General features: G+C 41.9%; 1 protein-coding gene across 1 annotated transcript; it reads left to right on the forward strand.

Moving 5' to 3' along the window:
* Positions 1-9,121: 9,121 nt before the first annotated feature.
* LOC139468986 (arrestin domain-containing protein 17-like) lies at positions 9,122-26,206 on the forward strand. The gene is made up of 6 exons (XM_071251127.1): positions 9,122-9,320; positions 20,042-20,179; positions 21,219-21,424; positions 22,186-22,551; positions 24,807-24,987; positions 25,495-26,206. Exons 1-6 carry the CDS (start codon positions 9,200-9,202, stop codon positions 25,689-25,691), a joined length of 1,209 nt encoding a protein of 402 aa, XP_071107228.1. The 5' UTR covers positions 9,122-9,199; the 3' UTR covers positions 25,692-26,206.
* The last annotated feature ends 982 nt before the right edge of the window (positions 26,207-27,188 follow it).

Consider the following 27,188-nt stretch of genomic DNA (forward strand, 5'->3'; position numbering starts at 1 on the left):
TATTGGTGAATATTTTGTGAAAGGTCCGGTGTTATTGTTGTTTGTAATTGACCCTCACGCTTCGCAACTTCCGGTTTGAAAGTGAGGCTTGGAATGCACAATGTGATGGCTGGATAGAACATCGGAAACATCTTGATTTCAATGTGGCACACATTTGGGGCAAACGGTGACAATCAAATCCGATCCACACAGTTCTGCGATCGATACTGGAGTGTCTGGATCACAGCTTGCTCCTGGTGGTGTGAAACGTCATCCACAGCAGAAATGACGTCATATTATTTGTGTAAAGCTTGCCAGACAGTTCTATCTTCAAGTTTGGGAAGACTTGGAAATCAGTACGGTGTCAAACAAAGCTGTGAATACGGAGGATGTTCAATGAGTTCAAAGCTAGTTTCACGTATTGCAGCCACGCCGACAACGGACTTGTGCAGGGGTGTATTGTCTTGGTGGGAAAAACACTGTGAAATTTAGCGAGTTTCCCACGGCTTTTAGCCTTGATTCCTTTGATTTCCCCAGAGAACCGACGCCATCACCTTGCTGATGGAAAATACTTCACTTCCTTCTTCGGAGGAGACGTTAGATGTCTCCACTGCTTTGACTGTTATTTAGTATCTAGTTCATGGAAGTGAGAGCACGACTCGTCGAGGGTTACAAATAGCTGGGCAAAATCACTTCGATCTGCTTCAAACAGAGGTACGTTCTCACGAGAGATGATCTATCACAACTGATAATCTATCACACACAACTGATGATCTATCACATAACAGATGATCTATCACACACAACTGATAATCTATCACACACAACCGATGATCTATCACACACAACCGATGATCTATCACACAAAACTGAGGATCTATCGCATAACAGTATATCTATAACACATAACTGAGGATCTATCACACACAACTGATAATCTATCACACACAACGGATGATGTATCACACGAAACTGATGATCTATCACACACAACTGATCCATCACATAACAGTATATCTATAACACATAACTGAGGATCTATCACACACAACTGATGATTTATCACACACAACCGATGATCTATCACACACAACTGATGATATATCACACAAAACTGATGATCTATCACACGCAACTGATGATCTATCACACACAACGGATGATCTATCACACACAACGGATGAATTTTGGTTGTTTGGTTGTTTAACGCCGCACTCAGCAATATTCCAGCTTCACAACGGATGATCTAGGACACACAACGGATGATCTAGGACACACAACGGATGATCTATCACACACAACAGATGATCTATCACACACAACTGAGGATCAATCACACACAACTGAGGATCTATCACACACAACTGTTGATCTATCACACACGACTGGGGATCTATCACACAAGTGATGATCTATCACACAGAAACTGATGATCTATCACACACATCGGATGATCTACCACACACAACTGAGGATCTATCACGCAAAACTGAGGATCTATCACACACAGCGGATGATCTATCACACACAACGGATGATCTACAACACACAACTGAGGATCTATCACACACAACTGGGGATCTATCACATAAATGGTGATCTATTACACACAACTGGGGATCTATCACACAAGTGATGATCTATCACACACAACGGATGATCTACAACACACAACTAATGATTTATCACATAACAGAATATCTATCACAAACAACTGTTATATCGCACACAATTGATTACCTCCTTGGTCCAGTGGATAGAGTGTCTTCCCGAAGAGCGGAGGGTCGATGGTTCGATCCAGGGTCCGTCTCATATCGCTAACAAGGTACTTGTGTTTACTCTGTCTGGCGCTCAGCACGAAGGGGATGTGACAAGGACTGGCCGGTTCGGAGTCAGTATACTGTGTCTGCGTGGGCTCTCCACACTTCACTCTCCACTTATGATGCTGAAAAGTTTTAAGGATCAGACAGTTGTCTCCCCTAAATACATAATCCGTTGGATGTGCCCTAAAATTTCAATACACACAATCGATAGGTCCCTGACAATCACCATCTTATATTGAAGTAATTAGTTTCAGTTTTCCGAACGGTTATGTCTATGTTTGACTAGTAATCGGTTTTTTAATATAGTGCGAAAGTAAAAAATTAAGTACCTCGACAAACAGCAAGAATACGACAGGAAACATTGTGAAATATTTTAAATGTAGAGGTGTTTATCAGATGAAGCGACCATAAAATCATATACCAATCCTCAACGGGAAGATCATCAATGCCTGTATGGTGTACGGATTTACTTCACTGTCTAAAACAAACAGATTTCAGTTGGAACTATCAGAGACCATATATCGGTACATGGTCTCTGGAACTATATTGACTGTTGTCACAGTCCGACTGACTAGCAACTGACCTCTTGACGTAATATGTTAATAAGCACATTCGTGGAAAACAAGAAATATTTACGAATCGTTTTGTGAGTAATCAGAATAGATGATATAATTTATTAATTACATTATATATGATAAAGAGGTTATCACGCGAGTGTGATTTTGAATGGTAAATATCCTGCATAACTAGAATGTACTCAGAAACATATGACTATGCCTCCTTGTTTGATACATTAGTACAAGTTGTTACTATAAATGTGTTTGCAAATCGGATAACAATCATATCTAAATGTGACCTATAAATATGATGGTTTCCTGCCGAAATATTCGTTAATTGTAGAGTTTGGGCGGGAAACAAACGCTACTTGTTTGAGACATAGTCCAAATTGTTTCCATCGAAACACAACAAATTGAAAAATATGAAAAGGTAATAGTTCATTGCAATTGCACATGTATAGTTCCATGCAAAAATATTCATTAGCACGAAACAAACCCTGTAGTTGTGTGAGAGTAAGTCCGAATTGTTTCCATGGAATCGTAACAAAATAAAATCAGAAAAATTTCAAAATAGCAAAAGGCACCAGTGAAGGTGATGAGTTATGCATATCCCACATTTCTTTGAATTACGTTTAACAGTTTTCAAGATATGTCCCGAAAACGAGCCCTACCCTCGTTTGAGACTCGAAATTGGTACCATGGAAACATACAAAAAATGAAATTTTGAAAATAACTCAAAAAAGCAAAAGGCATCAGTAGAGCTGATGACCAATACACATGGTTTTAAAATCATGGCCCGGAAGCGAACCCTACCTTCATTTTAGACAAAGTCGAAAATGTTTCCACGGAAACATAAAAAATATAATTTTGACAAAATTTCCAAAAAGCAAAAGGCACCATTTTAACCGATGAGCAGTGCATTTGACTAGTTTCCTTGTGAAAGGATTTCAAGTTATGGAGCCAACACCGACGCCAACTGGAACCGAGCCAAAACCAATATGTCCCCCACCCCTCCCTTTGAGGTGGAGACATAATAAACACCATGGCTCGCTAAGGCTCGCCATTAAATACAATGTTTATTCCCAATACAGAACAGTTACCGTCTTAAAACAAGTGATAACTTCTAAAATAAACGTGTCGAAACACACGAAATTATGTTTCATGTAAGGTTTTGGAACGGTGTTGCATGGTCATACAAACTAAGTCATACAGCGCTATCTTAAAACCTGGTCATCACATCAAGTCGGTGTGTTAAGGTTAAAGAGAAGTACAGCAGTTTAAGGCAATATACGACTCACAAGTCGGAACCTGGTCCATCTGAATCAATTATTGCTCGGGTGTGACAGACTAAAGGCTTATATCGCGCTATGCCATTTATCATCTTCAAGAAGAAGGCGACACGTCGTTCATTTATGTACCTTGTGATGCTGACCGTAGATGTACTTGTAGATGCATCTCTCTCCTGTAAAAGGGCACTGTAAACCATCATAGACCTCGCTGAAGACCGGGGTCTGTTTTTTGGTTGGTTTCTTTTGTTGTTAACGCCCCACTCAGCAATATTCCAGCCATATGACGGTGGTCTGTAAATAATCGAATCTGGACGAGGCAATCCAGTGATTGACATCATGAACATCGATCTGCGCAAACGGGATACGATGACATGCATCAACCAAGACAGCGAGCTTGACCACCAGATACCGTAGTCGTCTCTTTCGACAAGTATGAGTTGCTGAAGACCAATTCTAATCCGGATCTTCACTGATCACCGGGATCTGGGTCACGATTTAGGACCCGACGTTGCATTCACCCGACGTTTGAAGTACGGTGTAGTCAGCGACATCACAGCAATACCAGGGCGGCCTGTAAATAATAGAAAAGACAGATGTGAATAGCGGTGTCAGATACGTGTCTCTCAGTTGTGAAATGTGAATAGTTATGCCAGATTTTTGTCTTTCAGTTGTGATATGTGAACAGCTATGCCAGATACATGTCTCTCAGTTGTGAAATGTGAACGGCTATGTCAGATACATGTCTCTCAGTTGTGAAATGTGAACGGCTATGTCAGATACATGTCTCTCAGTTGTGACATATGAACAGCTATGTCAGATACATGTCTCTCAGTTGTGATATGTGAACAGCTATGCCAGATACATGTCTCTCAGTTGTGAAATGTGAACAGCTATGTCAGATACATGTCTCTCAGTTGTGACATATGAACAGCTATTTCAGATACATGTCTCTCATTTGTGACATGTGAACGGCTATGTCAGATACATGTCTCTCAGTTGTGAAATGTGAACGCCTGTCAGATACATGTCTCTCAGTTGTGAAATGTAAATATCTGTGTAAGATACATGTCTCTTAGCTATCAAATGTACATAGCTATGTTAGATACATGTCTCTCAGCTATCAAATGTACATAGCTATGTTAGATACATGTCTCTCAGCTATCAAATGTACATAGCTATGTTAGATACATGTCTCTCAGCTATCAAATGTACATAGCTATGTTAGATGCATGTCTCTCAGCTATCAAATGTAAATAGCTATGTCAGATACATGTCTCTCAGCTATCAAATGTACATAGCTATGTCAGATACATGTCTCTCAGCTATCAAATGTACATAGTTATGTCAGATACATGTCTCTCAGCCATCAAATGTACATAGCCATGTCAGATACATGTCTTTCAGCTATCAAATGTACATAGCTATGTCAGATACATATGTCTCTCAGCTATCAAATGTGCATAGCTATGTCAGATACATGTCTCTCAGCTATCAAATGTACATAGCTATGTCGGATACATGTCTCTCAGTTGGCATCTGTGCATACAAAATATCTACATGCGACGTATTTGACCACAAGAAGCGGTCTGCGTACTCAAAAGCTATGTGAACGGAGTCCATCTGTTAAATGTCGCTCCCGAGTGACATGTGAACGACGTATGTCCGATGTCGGACATGACAATGTAGAGAAGAAAGCATTTGGGTTTTGAAACAGACGTTCGCTCTCTTGTTAAACTTCCAAAGACACTTCACGGGGTTTAAATTTTTTATGGTTTTATACCATCTAAACAAACGACACTCCAACATCCTTTTTTCCTTTTTTGAGACCGTAACAGAATACTGGATTCCGCCGATCTAAAACGTCTGACAGAAACATTCTCATGTGTAATGATGTTTCGGAATATACGGTTTTTAATGGAATATTTACATAGACATATATATCCTCTGAGAAATAGAAGGATTTTCCTCACATTGTTGTAAATTGCAACGAACTGTCCAGGGAGTCGAATATTGATTTGGGTAAGGTGCGACCCAGTGGCTGCATTGTCGTGTTCTGTACATCCATCTCTTTGGGATTCCTCTTGGCTTTACTTCACTTTTGATTTGTAAAAATATCGGGGAATTAACACAATCAAACATTCCAGTTTATGCAAATACACTGCCGGGTAAAAGAAAGTATTCATTTGAAAATTGGATTTGACCAAAAAATACCAAAACGTTACTTGGCTAAAAACAGTTGCCGAAACACCAAAACATTTCCGTATCAAATACATCTCAATAGAATATTAATTTCTTATTTGCTTCATATTTAGCCACCTTCAAAACGCGAGTGGTCTAGCGGTAGAGCGTCCGCCCGGAGAGCGGAAGGTCCGGGGTTCGATCCCCGGCCGCGTCATACCAAAAGACGTTAAAAGATGGTACTTGTTGTTACCCTGTCTGGCGCTCGGCATTAAGGGGCTAACACAAGGACTGGTCGGCTCGGAGTCAGTATACTGTGACTGAGTGGGGTATTCATGTTAAACTGCGGCATGGTATCTCAGTGGGCTAGCACTCTAAATCGGCATCAGTCCGGACTAGTACAAGCAGTCACACGACGCTATATAAGTGCAATAATCTTTGACGCGACGTTAAACCCCATTTCACCTCACCTCACCTCACCTCAAAAAGCGAGTGTATCCTTTCTTTTGCCAGGCAGTTCAGTCAAAGTATGTTTTCTGTTTTTCGGTGTCTCTGTATATTGCTGAGAAAAAATTCGTGGGTTCGAATTCAAGATTTACCCGTTTCAGAATCCAATTACCTAACATACAAAAGTTCATATTCCACCAGTTTGAGAAATGAAATCATATCTAAAAAAATGAAAAATTCAGGCTTTGAAAGCAATAACTGTTATTGAAACTAAAAATCTCTCGTCTCACCATGTATAATATATACGATGTCAGAGGACGCAACATCAAGATAAGCGTTTGTAGAAATACATGCACGTAATGTCATAACCATAAAAAATATTAATCATTTGACATTACTTGGCTTGTTGATGTGTGCATCTCATGCTTGTCCCAAATGGAAAGCTTTAACTTTGAATATGCGTTTCAGGTTGACGTGTTTCGTAACCTATGTTCCCATCCCAATAAAATATCCCTTTTATGTATTTCCAGTGAGTGATTAAGTGGGTGAGTATGGTTACGCCGCTTTTAGCAATATTCCAGCAATATCACGGCGAAGGACACTACACAAGGCTTCACACACTGTACCCATGTGGGGAATCAAACCCAGGCCTTCGGCGTGACAAGCGAACGCTTTAACCACTAGGCTACCCCACCGCCCCTATATCTATTTACAAGTATGTCGAACAAATGGTCAGTTGTAACCTGACATACATTATACAACCCAATTATTAAACCAGCAATTGACTCATGTATTTGAAAGTGTAGCGGATAGCGCGAAGAGGGGTACGTGATGGCATTGACGTTTACTTTGTGACACTCATGAGAACGACTGTCCTATTGACAAACAGAGTATCATGATCAGGGGGAACCTCCGATTGAAACCCGCGATCATCGAATCCTATCACGAATAAGGGACGTCACTCTGCGTTGCGAAAGACTCGATTTATACATCTCTACATTCGAAAATTCAGACGTTTATAAAACTATGTCCAGCCATGTCTCATAATGGACCACTTGGTACAATAGGCCGTAGCAATAGGCTCCTGAAATGGGAATATTAAGGATTTATGAATTGAAGAGGAGAATATAGATTGATATAATTTTATCATATAAATGGCATATCATATTTGAAATATTCTGAAAATGTTAATGTAACATCTTGCCACTTGGGACTTGCGCAGAGCTTATTTGGATGCATAATGCAGCGCAATGAATTACACGGTTGCTACTGACTAAACGTTCCTTGAAGCTCTGTGATCTAGGGTCTGCTGAGTTCTGTGATGCTGGTGATATAGTTGCCATGCAGTGGATGGTCGGATCACAGATGACCCAGACGCTGAACATGGGTCGTCAATTTCAATTACAGCAACGCTGTATTAACTTTTGTAGTCCACAACACGCCCGACCGTGGCATAAATCAATCACTTTACCCACAGAGAATGAATTCACTTGGGTGTATCCTGTTGTTGTTCTCTTCCAGTTGAACACACCTCCTTGTTTGCTTTTAATATATCAATGATAATTACATGGGAAATGATAATACAAAAATAAATGGAAATATACCAGTATATAAAAGGTTGTGATATAAAAAAACATAACAATAAGCCATTTTCCTGTGCTGGAACATTATATGCAACGTGTGTATGGGTGAGCGAGGGTTGTTTAATTCCACAGCTAGTACTATTCCTGCTACGACCTATAATGATATTCACTTAATAATACTAACGAGTAAAACCAGTGATTGACAGCATGAACATCAACCAAGGCCGTTGTGAAACGATGACATGCAATCAGTCAAGCCACAGAGAGGGTCACAGAGCCTGACCACCTGGTTCCAATGTTAGCTGTCATTACTGACAAACACGAGGTGTTATTAACCTATTGTTACGGGGTTTAACCCATCTCACTCACTCATATTTATATCTGCTTCATTTTCAAATCCATCATCAATTGTACCGCGGTTACATACGAAGAAACACCGTCAATCCGGATGATTGCTTAATCAGTGAAATTGTTTGGTTGAACGACTTGGGGATACGGATTAATACAATAGTCACAACCGTTTGTATCGATGTAGACGTTCCCATTAAGATTGACCGAATGGCGAGGGGTTTCAGTATGACGTCGTGGGATTTCTGGTATAAAATCACATGGTTTCAGGTATAACGGTGTGGGACTTCCGGTATAATTTCGTGGGGTTTCCGGTATAATTTCGTGGGGTTTCCGGTATAAAGGCGTGGGGTTTCTAGTATAAAGGGGTGGGGTTTTCGGCATAACAGTGTGGGGTTTCCGGTATAAAAGCGTAGGTTTCCAGCATAATGTCGTGGGGTTTCTAATAAAAAGGCGTAGGGGTTTCCGGTATAATGATGTGGGGTTTCCGGTATAAAGGCGTGGGGTTTCTGGTAAGAAGACGTGGGGTTTCCGGTATAAAGACGTGGGGTTTCCGGTATAACGGCTTGGGGTTTTCTGTATAAACCAGGAAATTCTGACTGATAGATGTTACCATACTTTCAAAATGGACATATTCCACACAGTAATGCATGACTCCCTACACGAACATTCGTATCGAAGATATACTCAGAGAGTAGATTTTCCAATAATATTAACCCATAGTATGATATACTAGCCGTGGAGTCATCTCCATCTTAAAACATCTTGTTACGTAAACATGTTTAATGTCAACACACAGGAACCATCACTGCTATCACACGTAGCCCGGAGAAAGTTATTATACGTGACAGCGCCGCAGCATTAGACAGTTATAAACATGAGCCGGTCAGACTGACGCGCAGTGCCGTGTTGCGGGGACAGCCGAGTTCTCCGCCGACTGTGGTCGCAGATGAACTGATGTTGCTCCTAGTCACAGCTGCTGTTTCATACTTTAAATGATGGGGAAGCTGCAGACCTTTGATATTTGTGTTACCAATTCCAGCGGAGTTTGCCATCCAGGAGGCATATTAAGGGGGCGGGTTGCTTTGGAGGCGTCTCAAATCCTGGATACCAAAGGTAAGCTGTATAAGGAGTTGTTTTCGTTATAGAGACGATTGTACTTTGTTGATATCGTTTAAGAAAATGTATGAAAATTACGATAGCTGATGTCATAATGTGTTTTTGTACATTGGATTCGTGATTACAAAGACAGGCAGTTTCAAGGCACAAGTCGTCCGTACTTCTCTTTGAGAAGTAGTAAGAATGACATTGGGACCTGGAATCAAGGACTTGGCATTAAAAATAACATATTCACAAAGTCATTGGGAATGGACACTCAGTGTTAGTGTTGGGATGCTAGGTGTGATAATCATGTATGGTGATCTTGTGTGCAACTGTCTAATATACAGTTTGCTTGGGTGTGTGACTCCGCACACCGTCAAAACTACCCGTATATAGCAGCAGTCCGTAACTAACCGCGTCTGGACCATACAATCCAGTGATTGACATCGTGAGCATCGATCCACACAAGTGGGATACGACATACACCAACCAAGTCTCCGATTCTGAGCACCCGATCCATTTAGTCGCTTCTTACGACAAACAGAGGTTGTCGGGAACCTATATACTTTAACCTTATTCTTACCCGAAATCCTCACGGGTGTCTAACATATACAGTCTAAGTGCCGTTATATCACAGTATTCCACTTACTTACACGGCGCTCAAATAACATGTTCTGCATCGATTTAGCCCTTGAATCTAACATACAGACTATTTGCCATAATAATGCAGTCTTAATTTAAGTACACCTTGTTGTCACAGATGAATAACATTCGTTTCGGTGCCGTGTACCGACATTTTGTGGAGACCACGGTTAAATCTATCTGACTCACATAGCATGCTTCAGTAAATACGAATCATATATAATGCAGAATTTTTAAATTACATTTTTTAGGCTGAATCGATATTTAAACTGTTCACAAAAGGATGCACACCGCTTTTTTACGTTTTGAAACTCTTCACACGGAAAACAGATATTGAAATCAATTCTTACAAATAAATATTAAATCGGAATCAATGACATCGTTTAATGCAGCGCCCATTCCATTAACAGCCAAACAGGGAACAATAGTCTGTTAGTGGCCTATGACTTTGTCGGTTAATGAAAGCATAAACGCAGAAGGTGTATTGATTACCAATCAAATGCCAAGGAATCTCTTTTAATATATTTGTATAAATGTATATAAAAGCGACAGAACCTTTTCCATATTCATACGCAATCCCGATTTTACTATTCCGACTGTTATCATAAACATGTGTTTATGAATCACTATGAAATAGTGATGATACCACGTGTTCGCGAACGGTTGAGTGTATCCTGCCTCCCCGTAGCAGCCGTCACAAACAATGTCAACCATTGCATACCGTAAATATTCGTTATGCCATTTCCCTCGTCGATTTTGTTTGTTTGTTGTTAACGCCATTTATCATCATCAAGAAGAAGGCAACACGTCGTTCATCTATGTACCGTGTGATGGTGACGTAGATGTACTTGTAGATGCATCTCTCTCTTGTAAAAGGGCACTGTAAACCATCGTAGACCTCGCTGAAGACCGGGTTCTGTTTTTTGGTTGGTTTCTTTTGTTGTTAACGCCCCACTCAGCAATATTCCAGCCATATGACGGCGGTCTGTAAATAATCGAATCTGGACAAGGCAATCCAGTGATTGTTCATTATTCTATGAGACAGACACCCAATTAACCCCCAGCATCTCATGACCTGGTAAAAAACAACTACAATGGGGATCGGGTTGTGAGGCCCTGAAACTGTGTTCTTTATATGAGATCGTACCCAGAAAGTTCGTTTATCATTCTATGAACCATTTGAACCAGATGTTTGAATATCATATTACGACGTACACAATAACACCCATACAATATGTGGCAGACAGCTGTTTCATTGTTTAGGGTCATCGACATAGGATGCTTCTCATGACCTGAACCACAGGTTGTGTGGTATGGGCTCAATAGCACACAGTCATGGTTATGGTTCTCTTGGAACAATATTAATTGCGACGTAAAACAACAGTCACACTGTTATCATCAAACGCTTGATTATTTAAGTTCACGTTTAGCACAGGGCTCGAGTAGATGTATGACATCCGAAAACAGCAAGGCTGATAAAAACGTTAACATTTACCGGTGAAATCTGGTCTCAATCAAACCTAATATCCTGCGAGCAAGTTTGAATCGGTCGATACTGTAAGCTTTAACTGATTCCTTTTCGATGAATGTGTTTCAGCTAGAGGGGCAGCAACGTGACCTAAGTAGCTGTGTTCACGAACACCGAAACACCACATTAACCGACCAGCAATTTACCACACCAGAAGCCAATTCCATAGGCTGAAACAGTTAAAGGGAGCTTATCGATTACCGTCCCCATCCCAATTACCAGTTTGCTTCGCATAACCATGTATGAATTTAATGGTTTCTTGTAGATTAGTATTAACTGAACAGAAATGTTCCTTTGTTGATTTACAAGAACAACAGAATGGACCAACAAAGCCATGTGCTGATTTCCATGTACAGTAAACCACGTTCATAACGAACATGCTTATAACGAACAGACGGATATGACGACCTTATTTGTTTGGTCCCGACCATTTACTGCGTATATGCCGTACATATGCTTATAACGAACTCAAATTAGTGTGGCCCATTTGAGTTCGTTATAACCGTAGTTTACTGTTTTTGAATCCCCCGAATGGACGGCGTTCCTTTATTATCCATCATATATGATTGCTTATTGCAAATACAGTGAAATGGAGCTGGAATAGCACTACAGTATATAAAAGCAGAGAACATGTAAATAGAATACAGAGCTCGATCAATAGCATAGTGTGTTTCAAGAAGATGACGCATGGAGCCTCAACTGGATACAATGTGGTACAATGAAGAAGGTATATATCATGACCTAGGCAGACGACAAACGTTAGTATACCTCAACTAGGTATAATGCACACACACACACACACACACACACACACACACACACACACACACACACACACACACACACACACACACACACACACACACACATACATACATACATACATACATACATACATACATACATACATACACACACATATATACATACATACATACATACATACATACTTACACACATACAATCACACACATACACATACACAATCACACACCAACACACACACCATCACACACATACAGTCCCTTGTATGGTGAGGAGTCTGCTGCCACTATCTCACACACATTAAGTCAAGTAGGTCCGATCATATAACACCCCAGCTATATTATGCTACTCAACGTTTGTTAGAGATCATACAACATGATGTACGAAGCTGATTTTGTTATAACATGTACATAATATGTAATCCTGAACGCACACATTGCCAGACGTCACCGGGATTCTACCAGGAATTTGAAAAGTCTCTATTGTGATTGGTCAATATTTTTTTTCCAAATCACATTAAACACTTCTGATTGAAATAGCTGACTTCACGGCCACATCACCACATAGGTCAATATTTATAGTAAAGTTCTTTATTCTCTCATTTTCGGAAGGTATTTTGAAATAAGAATGTCATTTATTATAATTATGTAGATAGCAGTTTATGTGAGATGTCGCAGTGTAACATCAAAACCATCGAACACAATATACTGACTCCAAGCCGAACAGTCCTTGTTTCATCTCCCTAATGCCGAGCTGGGTAACAAGTACATTGTTTTGGAATGTGTGGTAATACGCTTTGTAACAAAACATTATACACTTTGATTAAGAGGGTGTACTTCAAGTAATAGAGACAACAGAGAGCTTGACATTTTGCGTTATTCTATACAACGTCACATATACATTCACAAGTTACATTTACGGCGTTGGTGGAAAAGTGCTGAACCTCATAAGGAACGTTGAGCTAATTAGTTCGCTGTGACAAGGCACTAAAATAAGTAGGCGTCTGTGACCTTTGGAAAATAAACAAACTTGGGCTAAACACCAAAAGCCATCCATGAAGATATGAGTACACTAGGGAATCATGCCCCTTCCTATGTCACCGTAAAGAGGTGGACAGCAGAGTTAAAGTGTGGCAGGTGGAGCCTTGAAGACGACCCAGTCCTGGAAGGCCTATCATGTCAACAACATCAGAAATTATCCAGAGAATCTCCCGAATCCGCGTCATGTTGCTAGATCAGTAACTGTTGACATTTATTGAGAGAGAGTAAATTCCAACATCACAGAATCTTCGCGAATGAAGAAAGTATCAGCTCGTTGGGTTCCAAAGCTTCTGACAACTGATTAAAAACGCACCAGGCACACGATGTACCACGATGATATCATAGTTCTGTTCGAAGCTGAGCCAGAAGCGTTCTTGCAATGATTTGTGACTATGGATGAAATCTAGCTTCACTACGACAATGTAAACAGTGGAATCATTTGACATCACCACCACCAAAGAAGACAGGAACTGTCACATCAGCTGGAAAGGTTATGGCCTCTGTGTTCTGGGGTGCCGAGAGTATCATCATGGTGGACTATCGCCCAAAAGGCCAGCCAATAAACGGAGCCTATTATGCTGTACCTTTCAGGCAATTACTGGATGAAACTATGAAGCTGAGACAATGCGCCAGAACATAAATCAGTCATTGCCATGCCTATAATCCACGAGGGTGGCTTCGGACTACTTCAGCACCTTACTCTCCTGATCGAGTTGGATCAGACATCTATAAGTTCCCAAACATTAGGGAAGATCTAGCCGGCGACCCACTGCGACTCGCCCGATGATGTCATTGCAACTGTTGAGGACATTTTGGACAGCCATGAGAAGGACTCCTACCAAACTGGGATGAAATCCCTTCAACATCTCTGGCAAAAGTGTATCAATGTGAAAGGGGATTGTGTTGAAATCATATTAATATCATTAACTCAAGTCTTTCTATGTGAGGTTCAAAGCATGTCAATCAGCCGTCGAACGTTAGAGGAGCCCGCTTCGTAATAGTGCTATATGCTTTGAATATCTGGTTTGATTAAAAAAGTATTCTTTGAGCAGAAACAGCCCACGATCTCGTTTAAACGCAATCGATGTTTCCTTAATTCAGGTCGACAACCCATTGAAATTGGACAAATTGGTGCTAACACGAAGGAATTGCGTTTAAGTTTTTCAAGTTTGGTTAACTAAGTAGATATAACGCGCAAAATCTAACACTTTCTAATTGGATCATTGATCAAGAAACATTTCTGCCATTCTGGTGGCTAAAGGCCATTGTAAGTAGGTGGTGAAAAAGGGCGAAACAATTGTCAACAAAATTCTTTCATATCAAGCGAAATTCAACCTCAAGGGAGCAGTATTTTTAACAGACGTTAAAAGGTGTTACTTGTTGTTACCCTGCCTGGCGTTCGGCATAAAGGGGATAAACATGGACTGATTGGCTCAGAGAATCCATGTTAAACTGCGACAGTGGCCTAGCACAATAACACTGGCATTAATCCGGACTAGTATAAAAATACACACACGCGCATGCACGTCGCTATGTACATGTAAATGCAATAGTCTTGAGTACAACGTTAAACCCCATTTCATCTCACCTCACCTGTAACTGATAGTGAATACTCTACTGTGAGTTACATGTCCTCTAGTACAGATAGTGAATACTGTACTGTGAGATTCGTGTCCTCTGTAACGGATAGTGTATACTCTACTGTTAGATTAATGTCCTCTGAAACGAATTGTGAATACTTTACTGTTAGATTCATGTCCTCTGGAACGGATTGTGAATACTCTACTGTGACATCCGTGTCCCCTGTAACGGATAGTGAATACTCTACTGTGAGATTCATATCCTCTGGAACGGATAGTGAATACTCTACTGTTAGATTCATGTCCTCTGAAATGGATAGTGAATATTCTACTGTTAGATTTATGTCCTCTGTAACGAATTTGTGAATACTCTACTGTTAGATTCATGTCCTCTGGAACGGATAGTGAATACTCTACTGTTAGATTCACGTAATCTGAAATGGATAGTGAATATTCTACTGTTAGATGTATGTCCTCTGTAACGAATTTGTGAATACTCTACTGTTAGATTCATGTCCTCTGGAATGGATAGTGAATATTCTACTGTTAGATTCATGTCCTCTGTAACGGATAGTGAATACTCTACTGTTAGATTCATGTCCTCTGAAACGAATTGTGAATACTCTACTGTTAGATTCATGTCCTCTGGAATGGATAGTGAATACTCTACTGTTAGATTCATGTCCTCTGGAATGGATAGTGAATATTCTACTGTTAGATTCATGTCCTCTGTAACGGATAGTGTATACTCTACTGTTAGATTCATGTCCTCTGTAACGAATTGTGAATACTCTACTGTTAGATTCATGTCCTCTGGAACGGATTGTGAATACTCTACTGTTAGATTTATGTCCTCTGTAACGGACACACACACACACACACACACACACACACGTTAAGGTAGTAAGTTCCACGGTACTTTCAGTCATGACATCACTTGGTGTTGTCGTGGATGCGCGGCATGCTCAGTGCCGCGTCCTGGTTCAGTGTGATCAGTGTGCTGATAGTCGAGCATGTCATGTTTAGGTGTGAGGTCACGACATTGCTTGTGTATCTTCATGTCATGTCAAACAAAGGATGTGGCTCTACTCCCTTCAAGATACGTTCTTTGGGCTTAAAGCTTTACTTTTCATGACAGCTCACCCGTCGGGGCCCAAAACGTCAAGGAAAACTCGAAAGCGTTCGCTTAGAACAGAATTTCAATCGGTTCTTGTAAATGGAGTCGGTTTGAGAATTCAAGGGGACATTTCAAATCGATAACATTGCTTCCGAACAGTTGAGTTGAACTGTTGATCTAATGAAGCATTTACTTGAGACCGAGGCGGTCTCGACGCCTTCAAGGTCGTTGACAGGATTAACGGAGCCGAGAGCGCCGACCATGGAGTATCGCCCGGAGCCTCGTACTCTATCTAATTGACACAGGCCTTCCCTCTCCTGCTGAGATTCTGGGAACGCCACCAAAAAGTAAATGCCAATGCTCACCATCAAAGCCAATTGTGACTAGAAGATCTGGGTGTTGATTTCATCACGTGACAATACGACAGCTTTAAGAAACTCTCAGAGAAATAATAGGCTTGTTGAGGAATATAAAATTAGCAATATGTAGGTCCGCCCCGGGGATATTAGCGTGGTGTGGAATGGGGATGGACCACACATGAGTGACGTATAGCATCAGTTCCAGTAGCTAATGTCATGGCAACTTTTTGAAACGTTACAGTTCAATATGACATTATCAATGTATTCACAACCAGCCCTTTGCCATTCTGGGACAAGCCGAATGGCGACTCTTACCCTTCTAGTAAGAGAACTACTTTCAACAAGAACGATAACTCTATTTCTATCAACAACTATGATTCATATAATACAGTTCGGTGTATGACGTTACACAAATTTCACGATGTTTTGATTCATCACTTATTTCCATAATTGATTCAAGCACCCTGTATCATTTTTATCAGCGTACCCGAATCCTTACGCGAATTCTGATTTGTTGTATTTTCGTACATAACCTTGATAGATAGAGGGTCGAGTCTTCTTGAAGGCTGCGGAAAGGAGGCAAGTGGTGATGAATGACGTTACTGTTGACGTCACACAGTCGATGTCTCTTGTTCTGGTGACCTTTACTTTACTTTACTTTACTGATGCACAGCGAGTTATATCACATACACAAGTCTGAGGTTCTGTTAGATGGTCTTTGCATTTGTGAGGAAAACACGGACCATTTCATTTGATGATATTAATATTGCTTGGCGTGACCTTTGGATCTCAGCTCTGTACACTAAGTAGCTGTGACCTAGTGCTGACTTGGAGAGCAGTCTTGTCAAACGTCTATAGTGGTAATTGTAGGGGTATGAGTACGACGTCTCTAGCGTATTGACTCGTATTGTCCTTTCCATGATCTGGGCAAGACAAAGGAAACAGAGATGGCGTGAACATGTATACTTTTCCCACTTGAACCGTGCATGGGTCTGTATGTGTCTCATATTCGCCTCAAAAGCTGTATATACCCCGACACATCAGGAGTCACATGACCAAATAAAGATCATTTCAGCCGCCTTGGACAAGCACCTAAACGCATTATCACTATGACGTGGTTATTAAACCAATTCGAACTGATGGTCCATTGCAAAGATGACACACGATGACACATGTCATGAACCTCCACTAGACATTCAGTAGCAACCGCCCGATCACTTTATCTTCATCGCTTGTGTATTTACCTTCTGTTAACTTATCATGGACCTCCCATTAGGGGTGACAAAGGTGGTGGGAGTTTTAGTAAGAGACAACCTATTTTTGGTCACTGCACAAAGAATATAAGTTAGCCTTTCGGTTTCTGTTATCTGTGTCTATACGCCATCTCTATCAGAGGGTTTCTCCATCACCTGAACTAGTTGGTGTTAAATACTTCTCAATACTACTACTCAGTAAAGGAAATGTATTGAGTCATATCTGGATATGGAGCAATTTCTGGTATCCAGGGTTTGTCATTCACGTTGATACGAAGTTTGACGGTCAATGATGATCTTGTTTGGGTACGGTTTTCAAAAAAACTTCTCCCGACGCTTGGTTGTGTTTGCATTGTCAGTCATTATTCGAATCTGAAACACCGCCACCTTGCGGGCTATTTATAATCAGGGTGGGGGCTTTAAATTCTTCTAAGTAGTGTGTATTGTTAAAACACGTGTACAGACATGTCAGGAGGTTGGGGGGGGGGGGAGAGATCTTTTCTGTTCAATGTTTTGTGGCTCATCTTTGGATTTGATACAACTCGGCCAAATACAAAAACTCATGGCTCATCAGTCCGTTCTTCCGTCACGCCATATGGACACGAGTGTGTTATTGACATTCCCACATATTCAGCTCAGAGATTGTGCAACAGCTGATATTGCCCTGAGCTGTCATTATTTCCCCTGTTCCATCCCCCCGTGGATTGCCAGCAATTGCAGTAATATACAACGGTGATTGGCTCGTATCATTATTATTGGTCAGCCGTCTTGTAACAACCCGTTCTAGGTGAGGTGCAATGAGATTTAACTTCACGTACAAGATAATTGCACTTATATAGCGACGTGCATGCACTTATGCCCACTGAGATACCATGCCACAGTTTAACATGAATACCCCACTCAGACACAGAATACTGACCCCGAGCAGTCCAGTCCTTGTTTTATCCCCTTAATGCCGAGCGCCAGACAGGGTAACAACAAGTACCATCTTTTATCGTTTTTTGGTAAGTCGTCTCATCTGTGACTACCATGGTGCCATGTGGTCATGGTGAGATTATTGTTCGGGGAAATGTAGTTAAGTTATCTAATTTCAGCAGATATAATTTCATTAGAAAGACATTCCAGCTATTTTACGGCGGCTTTAATGAATTCGAGTCTTGACCACGCAAACATGAGGTTGATAGCATGACCATTGATCCACGTAAGCTGGTCATGCCAACAGGGGTCAGCAAGCTAACCTGCCCCAGAATCAATATTGTTTAGTTGATTTAAAGCGAAGCGCCAGTAACGTGTAGAGCGTTGTGCAGTGTGTGTTTGTGTTTGGTGTTTAACACAGCATTCAGTAATATTCCAGTCTGTAAGACCAGACAATCCAGTGATTGACATCATGAGCATCGATTCACGCAACTGGGATACGATGACATGCATCAATCAAGTCAGCGTGCCTGACCAGCTGATCCCGTTATTCGCCTCTTCCGACAAGCATAGTCGAGTTATAGTAAATGTGTGCATGTCAACATTATATGCCTAGCTTCATATTTGAATATCGTCATTCCCATGAAAGACAAGTGTTCCGCTGTTGGAAAATGGACAGTGTGATGTTTGATAGTTTTAGTTTGGATAGTGTGAAATCCGATAGTGTGAAGTCTGATAGTGCGATGTTTGATAGCGAGATGTTGGATAGCGTGAAAATGGACAGTCTGAGGTTAGGTAGTGTGAAGTTGGATAGTGTGATATCAGATAGTATGATGTTGGATAGTGTTAGTCTGGGGAGTGTGATGTTGGATAGTGTGATCTTAGATAGTGTTAGGCTGGATAGTGTGATTTTGGATAGTGTTAGGCTGGATAGTGTGATGTTGGATAATGTTAGGCTGGATAGTGTGATGTTGGATAGTGTTAGGCTGGATAGTGTGATGTTGGATAGTGTTAGGCTGGATAGTGTGATGTTGGATAATGTTAGGCTGGATAGTGTGATGTTGGATAGTGTTAGGCTGGATAGTTTGGATATGGTGATGTCCTAGAGGATGCAGAAAAGCTTATTTGGTTTCTCAGGTTTTAACCAACAACTAAAATAAAATTAGTCAGTGTAAAAATTGGATTTTGTGAAATATAGGTGTGTAATTAAAGCTGCTACCTGAATTAATATTCTGTTCCAAACATTGTCGGTACAGTTATATGAAATATCAGATGTCACCACTCCGCAGGTATGATGCAGCCATTCCAGGTTTGTGTGGTATTGAATGTCTTCAGAGACGACAAACTTCCAACTGATTGGTCCCAAAGCTGCATGATGTGACCAGTATGTCCACGTGTTACCTACATGGACCGAGGAGTATATAGTTACTCCTACCCCTGGTCTGCATGCTGTAAGTCCCATGCCTCTTAACACACCGCTTTGGTAAAGGATATATGTGATATACAAGGGTATAACTCATTTTTCTGTATGTGACAGATATCCGGATCGAGTGTCGTGGTCAAGCACGGGTGTTTTGGGAGGACAGTTCCAGTTCTATGTCAGAAGCTCAGAACCCGGGCTACGCTGACCAGCACACGGCCGAGGAGGAGTACCTAGCAGTCAGCAAGAAATTGTGTATGCTTGTAATCATATCGAATTGTGAATACCATGTTAATTCTAAATAATACATTTTTTGTTGTTGGTATATTTTGAGCTGTCATCAATCAGTGTAAATCGAATCCTTCTTGAAACGCAGAGACGTTCGTTCACTCACACATACACACACACACACACACGCACGCACGCACGCACGCACGCACGCACACACACATAGGCAGGCGCGCACGCACACACGCACATGTGCCCCCGTTATTTAGCCCTGTTTGTACATGTACGTGATTTTGACTTCCGACTTGCATAACGAATCTGAACTGGAAAGTTGATTGCACACCGACAGTATGGAACTTTGCTCATAATAGCAATCACTTGACATTTATAGGTCGCCATGTTACAGCTGAATATTACTGCGAACAATCAAGAGCTCAGCATGAACATACCGTATACAGTAACCGACCGTCATTAAGAAAGGCATTACCTAATCCCACGCAAGTCAAAAACCGACAACGGGGCACTGGAAGCCCAGTCGTCTAAAGCGCCGCGATTCGCTGTGCAGAGTTGCGTCTCTTGGGCACGCAAGAAACCTATGATTGTGGGTTCGAATCCCGGTTCACCCCGATTAGGTTTCTAGGTTTGTCAGCACCATACCCGTGCTCGTGGGTTTCACCGAAGTGGTAAACATCTGAGACCTGCATCACTTCGGGCTTTCCTCCCACATTAAGCTGACCCGCCGCGATATAACTGGAATTCTGTTAAAAGCGGCGTTAAACACAACTCACACGCTCACTTACTCAAAAACCGACAATAATTACCAGTAGCCAGTCTCCGGCGTGTGCTTAAAGAAAGCCACTGCATGGAACCGGCGTTATATTCTGCTTAAACACGTCATAAAACAGAGTGTTTAAAGCTAATATCGACAGACTGGATTACACGAATATCCTTATAACAAAAGAAATCCTGCGTAGACATAAATCTAACTCCATGTATACAAATGACATACAGGAATATGCATCGCCTAAATAAATTGCTTCTACTCCATTATGTCCTTAATCTTCAGGGTCGGGGCAACTTCCTCGCGGCTGCCATAACCTTCAGTTCCAGTTCCATATTCCCGAGGGAGTACCGAGTTCATTCGATGGCGAGTTTGGCTACATTCGCTACTGGCTCAAGGTGTTTATTGACCGCTCCTGGCGGACTGACACAAACACGAAGCTCTTCACTGTTCTGGCTAAAGTAGATCTTAATGAAATACCAGACGCCAACGTACGTACAATTACCGTTTTGCGACAGTTTTATTGCACAATGAAATCAAGAGATCTCGAAGATAAAGTGGAAATGTTTCTAAAGTAGCCGTTTGAACTGCACAACCCAACAGACTACTTCCTTAATGCGTTACCTAGTTTACCATCCTCGCCTTGTCTTCTTTATGTATTGTCTGGGTCCAGGTTTAGATTCATGCTAAAGCGTATCAGTTTGCTATTTTTGGACTGTTGATTCTCGTTTTAGCTCATATTTCAAATTCTAACCACAATAGAGTTTTTGGACGTTAATAGGTATAAATCATGCAAATTGTTATTTCCAGAAAGGGAGGTTGGGTAGCCTAGTGGTTTAAGCGTTCGCTCGTCACGCCGAAGACCCGGGTTCGATTCCCGACATGGGTTCAATGTGTGAAGCCCATTTCTGGTGTCCCCCGCCGTGATATTGCTGGAATATTGCTAAAAGCGGCGTAATATCAAACTTATTATTTCCAGGAGGGAAATTCATGACACGGAGAACAATAGTGTGTCATTTAGCGATCTATGTATTTTAACCATAGATGGAGCAAACCTTTTTCGAACACCAACGAGCACGAATATGGTGCTGACAAACCATGGTGAATCTGGGAGTCGAAGGCAAATTCGTGTGTTGGTGGTACTCACAAGAGACGCCACTCTTCACATCGAATTGCGGCGCTTAGACGATTTGACCACCGTATCTGTAATGTCGTTATATTGCAATCTTTTACTGTTACCTTGACCTTGCAGGAGTTCGTTGAAGTATCTGACAGCATGAAAGTCTCGGCGTTATTCTCACCGTCAGGGGTCTGTAACGCCGCCTTGCGTCTAAACCGGAAAGGTTTCGTTCCAGGGGAGATAATCCCTCTAAAATTCTCGATCCGGAATGACACAGCACGTGATGTCCACCGAGTGTCTGTGGAACTGCGTCAGATCACAGACTACAAGGCGAGGAGCCAGGACAAGAGAACAGAGCGAGTTGTGGCGAAGCTGAAGTTTGGTCGGATACCTGCCCGAGCCACATATGAGAAGAGGGAAAACAAGCTGCGCCTCCCTCTCTGCCCCCCAGGGAACCTGCGTGGGTGTGGCCTCATACACTCCTACCAGAAAGTGATGGTGAGAGTTTGTCACAGAGTGAATGAGTGAACGTGAACTGTTCTTCGCCATGTTTAGCAATATCACGTCGTGGGACTCCATTTAACCTATATTGTACAAATGTGTGGAATCGAACCCGAGCGTTTGGCGCAATGAGCGAACACTTTACCCAATGGGCTGCAAAACCCCCCCTGCTATCAGTGATGTGAGGTGAAATGGATTTTAATGTTACGTTCAAGATTATTTCACTCATGACGCATAGTTCTATTTACACATTCCCAATGTGCAAAAATATTTAAATTTCGCATTTCGTAGAAAAAAAGCATTTCAGAAATGAAATATTTGTAGCGTTTAAATGACTCTTTGCAGATATAGCTTGACAGAAATAATATCCCCAAGTTGTTTTAATCGATAATGAGTTGCACAGACGTCGAAATCGTGCCGGGGATAAACTCTTCGGCAGAATAAAGTCAAGCGATCAAAACCTGATATTGTACTAAGCTATTTCTGAACTAAGAGCCGTCGGCTATGCAGGCACATCGCAACGAGGTGAGATGAAATGGGGTTTAACGTCGCGTTCAAGATAATTGCACTTATATAGCGACGTGCATGCGACGTGTGGTTGTTTGTTCTTGTCCTGTTTTAAAGCTCTAGTCCACTGAGATACCATGCCGTAGTTTAACATGGATACCCCACGTATACACACTCAGTGTACTCCGATATGACCAGGCCTTGTTTTAGCCGCTTAATGCTGACTTGCATAACGAATCTGAACTGGAAAGTTGATTGCACACCGACAGTATGGAAATTTGCTCATAATAGCAATCACTTGACATTTATAGGTCGCCATGTTACAGCTGAATATTACTGCGAACAATCAAGAGCTCAGCATGAATATACCGTATACAGTAACCGACCGTCATTAAGAAAGGCATTACCTAATCCCACGCAAGTCAAAAACCGACAACGGGGCACTGGAAGCCCAGTCGCCTAAAGCGCCGCGATTCGCGCGATTCGCGAGTTGCGTCTCTTGGGCACGCCAGAAACCTATGATTGTGGGTTCGAATCCCGGTTCACCCCGATTAGGTTTCTAGGTTCGTCAGCACCATACCCGTGCTCGTGGGTTTCACCGAAGTGGTAAACGTCTGAGACCTGCATCACGTCGGGCTTTCCTCCCACATTAAGCTGACCCGCCGCGATATAACTGGAATTCTGTTAAAAGCGGCGTTAAACACAACTCACACGCTCACTTACTCAAAAACCGAAAGCCATTGCATGGAACCGGCGTTATATTCTGCTTAAACACGTCATAAAACAGAGTGTTTAAAGCTAATATCGACAGACTGGATTACACGAATATCCTTATAACAAAAGAAATCCTGCGTAGACATAAATCTAACTCCATGTATACAAATGACATACAGGAATATGCATCGCCTACATAAATTGCTTTTACTCCATTATGTCCTTAATCTTAATCATTTATGTTACTTAATGCCGAGTAAAAACAAGTACCATTTTTAAACGTCTTTTGGTATGACGCGGACGGGGGACGAACTCTGGACCTTCAACTCTCCGGGCGGACGCTCTACCTCTTGACCACGAAGGCGGTCTGTGACTTTAGGAGCCAAGTAATCATGAGTGTGTCACACAGACTATGAAACAAATATATCCAATAAAGCCCATGCAAGTCTTTAATATTTTTCAAGTCTAGATTACTGCAGTATAATGACATGAAGAAAGTGTCTTGGCTCCTTTTAATTAATCACTGACCTTCTGCTCTCCGGGCAGATTCGGAAGTGGCGTCATGCAGTACTTCCATCTCCACCTGGGGGCAAGGGTGGCCCAGTCGTCTAAAGCGCCGCGATTCGCTGTGCAGAGTTGCGTAGCTTGGTCACGCCAAAACCTATGATTGTGGATTCGAATGCCGGTTCGCACGATTATGTTTCTAGATTGTGTCAGCTCCATACCCGTGCTCGTGGGTTTCACGAAAGGGGTTAACGTCTGAGACATGCATCACTTCGGGCTTTCCTCCCACATTACGCCATTGATATAGGTACTGGAAGACTATTCAAAGGGGCGTGAAACCCAACTAACTCACTTACTCCACCTCTAACTTTGCATGAACGGTTATAACTGGTGTCATTCAAATCGAACTCTAAAAGAAGCTGTGGTTGCGAATTGGTCTCGGCTATTTACCAACATATAATGGAGACATGATACTCTTGATCATCGATGATGAGATGTTCTTATCTGAATATGTTTATGTTTCCCAGCTGAAGGTGAAACCCTCGGCTCTTTCCTTCAAGCAAATGAAGATCCCTATAGAGCTGATTGTGGGGACAGTGCCGTTAAGACAAGGGTCACTCACCTCTGAACTTGACAGCGGGGTGGTGGGGCTACAGCACATCCCCCCTGAACTGCCGGGTACCTCCGACCCTGACTGGACATCCCCGTGTAAGTAAAGACACATTTCCTTCCTGTATTTACAAGGTGGCCAGCACAAGAAATGACGGCAGTCAACACATGCAGACCCACAGAACAGGGTGCACTTGTACAAAGCATTCTTAGCGCATAGGTGATCTTGACTCACATACATTAACATAGACTTACGTAGTCGTAGCGCTAATGTTGTTTTTTTGTACAACGGCACCCAGTACAGGAAAGTACAGGGCAATGCAGTACCTGACCTCCTAGACAGTAGACCTCCTACAGCAGAATAAGCTTTGGTTGACTTTTGTGAAAGTTTATGGCCACTATACTTTAAAAAAGCAATGACGATATGAAATAATTATGTCTGTAACATCTGTGCGCATTACAAAAAATATCTTTCGAATGACAAAAACACAAACTGTAATGCTGAAATAAATTGTGTAGGTGGTGAGCGTTGAAGTCACTGACCAATCACATTGTATCTCCTTCCACTATGAAACGGTCGTTTATAAAGCAACAATTACATTGCAGCACCGCCGACATGCGAGACGACGTTGTATCGGTCACAGTCGCCGGGTCATCTGCCGTCGTCCCCTGGTGCTGTCGACACCCGGTCCTCCTCCATCAACCACCACCAGGACGACTACCTGACCCTCCCGCCAGCCTACACCCCGCCGCGCCCCCGGGCCAACACCAACTCAAGCATCCTGAGGGCCCGGGGGAGATGACTAGCGGCCTGTGACGCCGGGGACACGGCGTCGGACTCGGACTGAGTACGCTCTCGATGAAACTCGTTAAGACTCCATGTAAAGACTTCACGGTTTTCCAAATTGAGACAACACAAAGGAGGTCTGTGTAAAACATCGTATTTCTAAACTATTCTGGGGTGTACTTGTCGTGAGGACCTCATTGATGCTCAAGGCATAATTAACAAGAGTGAGTTTGGTTTTACGCCGCTTTTAGCAGGTTGTCATGGCAGGGGACACAAGAGGTGGGCTTCACACAATTTGGGGAAACGAACCCGTGCCTTCGGCGTAACGAGCGAACGCTTTCATCACAGGGCTACCCAACCGCCCCAATGGTTAACAAGACGATCAAGCGAGGTGGTAGTATTGCTACACCCTCGTCCTTTCGAGGGTTTTCCCTAGCCTCTTAAAACTGGGGGTCGTTATGACTCCCTAGTTCATCTAAAGGGAGTCATTGTTCTTTTGTAGGGGTGTCATTTTTACAAAATATTAATTGATGGGCGGTTTCGTACTTTTAGACTTAAACGTATTTTTTTTCTTGTAATCCTGCTTATAAATGTTAGGTATTCATCTACTATCTACGCAGTAGTTATTCTAATAAAAACGTAGTGTCCAATACTTGTTATAAATTTTGTAGATTGATATAGACTCAATAAGCAACTGCTATATAAGAATATAACTGTTCGCGGGATATGTCTTTTTCAGATTTGAATATTCCGACACTATAGTGCAGATTAGACTGACATCTTGTATCGAGAAATAACATATGCGACAGAAAGAAACAGTTGTTAAATTGTCTTTGAAATATTATAATAAAGGTAGCCAAGATACTTTCTTCAGTCCGAAACTGCAGTAATATAGACTTGCCAAATATTATAGACTTGCATGGCCTGTATTGGATATATTTGTTTCATGGTCTGTGTGACAGATTAAATGCAAATAAGTTACTATTTTTTACAGACTGAATGATGTGTCACAACCGAGGCAATTAAGAAAGAAATGTTGCATACTTCTTCTTAGATTGCTCAAATACACATGTTTCCTGCGACAGGGGAAACCCTGCGCCTGATTGTCGTTAGATCTGACTTAAACAGCATCGAGTGGCCACACTGTGACTTGCGTGTCACCGTGCCCCAATGCTTTCTCTCTCATTGGTTTGTATGATCTGGACCTTGGTCATGACAGTCCTACGTGTGTTGCCTGGACTAGACCTTGGTATTGACAGTCCTACGAGTGTTGCCGGGACTAGACCTTGGTATTGACAGTCATATGTGTGTTGCCTGGTCTAGACCTTGGTATTGACAGTCCTACGTGTGTTGCCTGGACTAGACCTTGGTATTGACAGTCATGTGTGTTGCCTGGAATAGACCTTGATATTGACAGTCATATGTGTGTTGCCTTGACTAGACCTTGGTATTGACAGTCATATGTGTGTTGCCTGGACTAGACCTTGGTATTGACAGTCCTACGTGTGTTGCC

Source organism: Haliotis cracherodii, unplaced genomic scaffold (genome assembly GCF_022045235.1).
Source record: "Haliotis cracherodii isolate W230 unplaced genomic scaffold, xgHalCrac1.p SCAF_1, whole genome shotgun sequence".
Taxonomy (NCBI): Eukaryota; Metazoa; Mollusca; class Gastropoda; order Lepetellida; family Haliotidae; genus Haliotis; species Haliotis cracherodii.

Excerpts from the sequence above, each read along its gene's own strand:
- LOC139468986 (XM_071251127.1), top strand. The coding sequence starts at position 9,200 with ATGATGGGGAAGCTGCAGACCTTTGATATTTGTGTTACCAATTCCAGC. Across the intron at positions 20,180-21,218 it reads AGCAGTCAGCAAGAAATTGT|GGTCGGGGCAACTTCCTCGC; the intron begins GTATGCTTGTAA and ends CTTAATCTTCAG. Across the intron at positions 24,988-25,494 it reads CCCTGACTGGACATCCCCGT|CACCGCCGACATGCGAGACG; the intron begins GTAAGTAAAGAC and ends ATTACATTGCAG.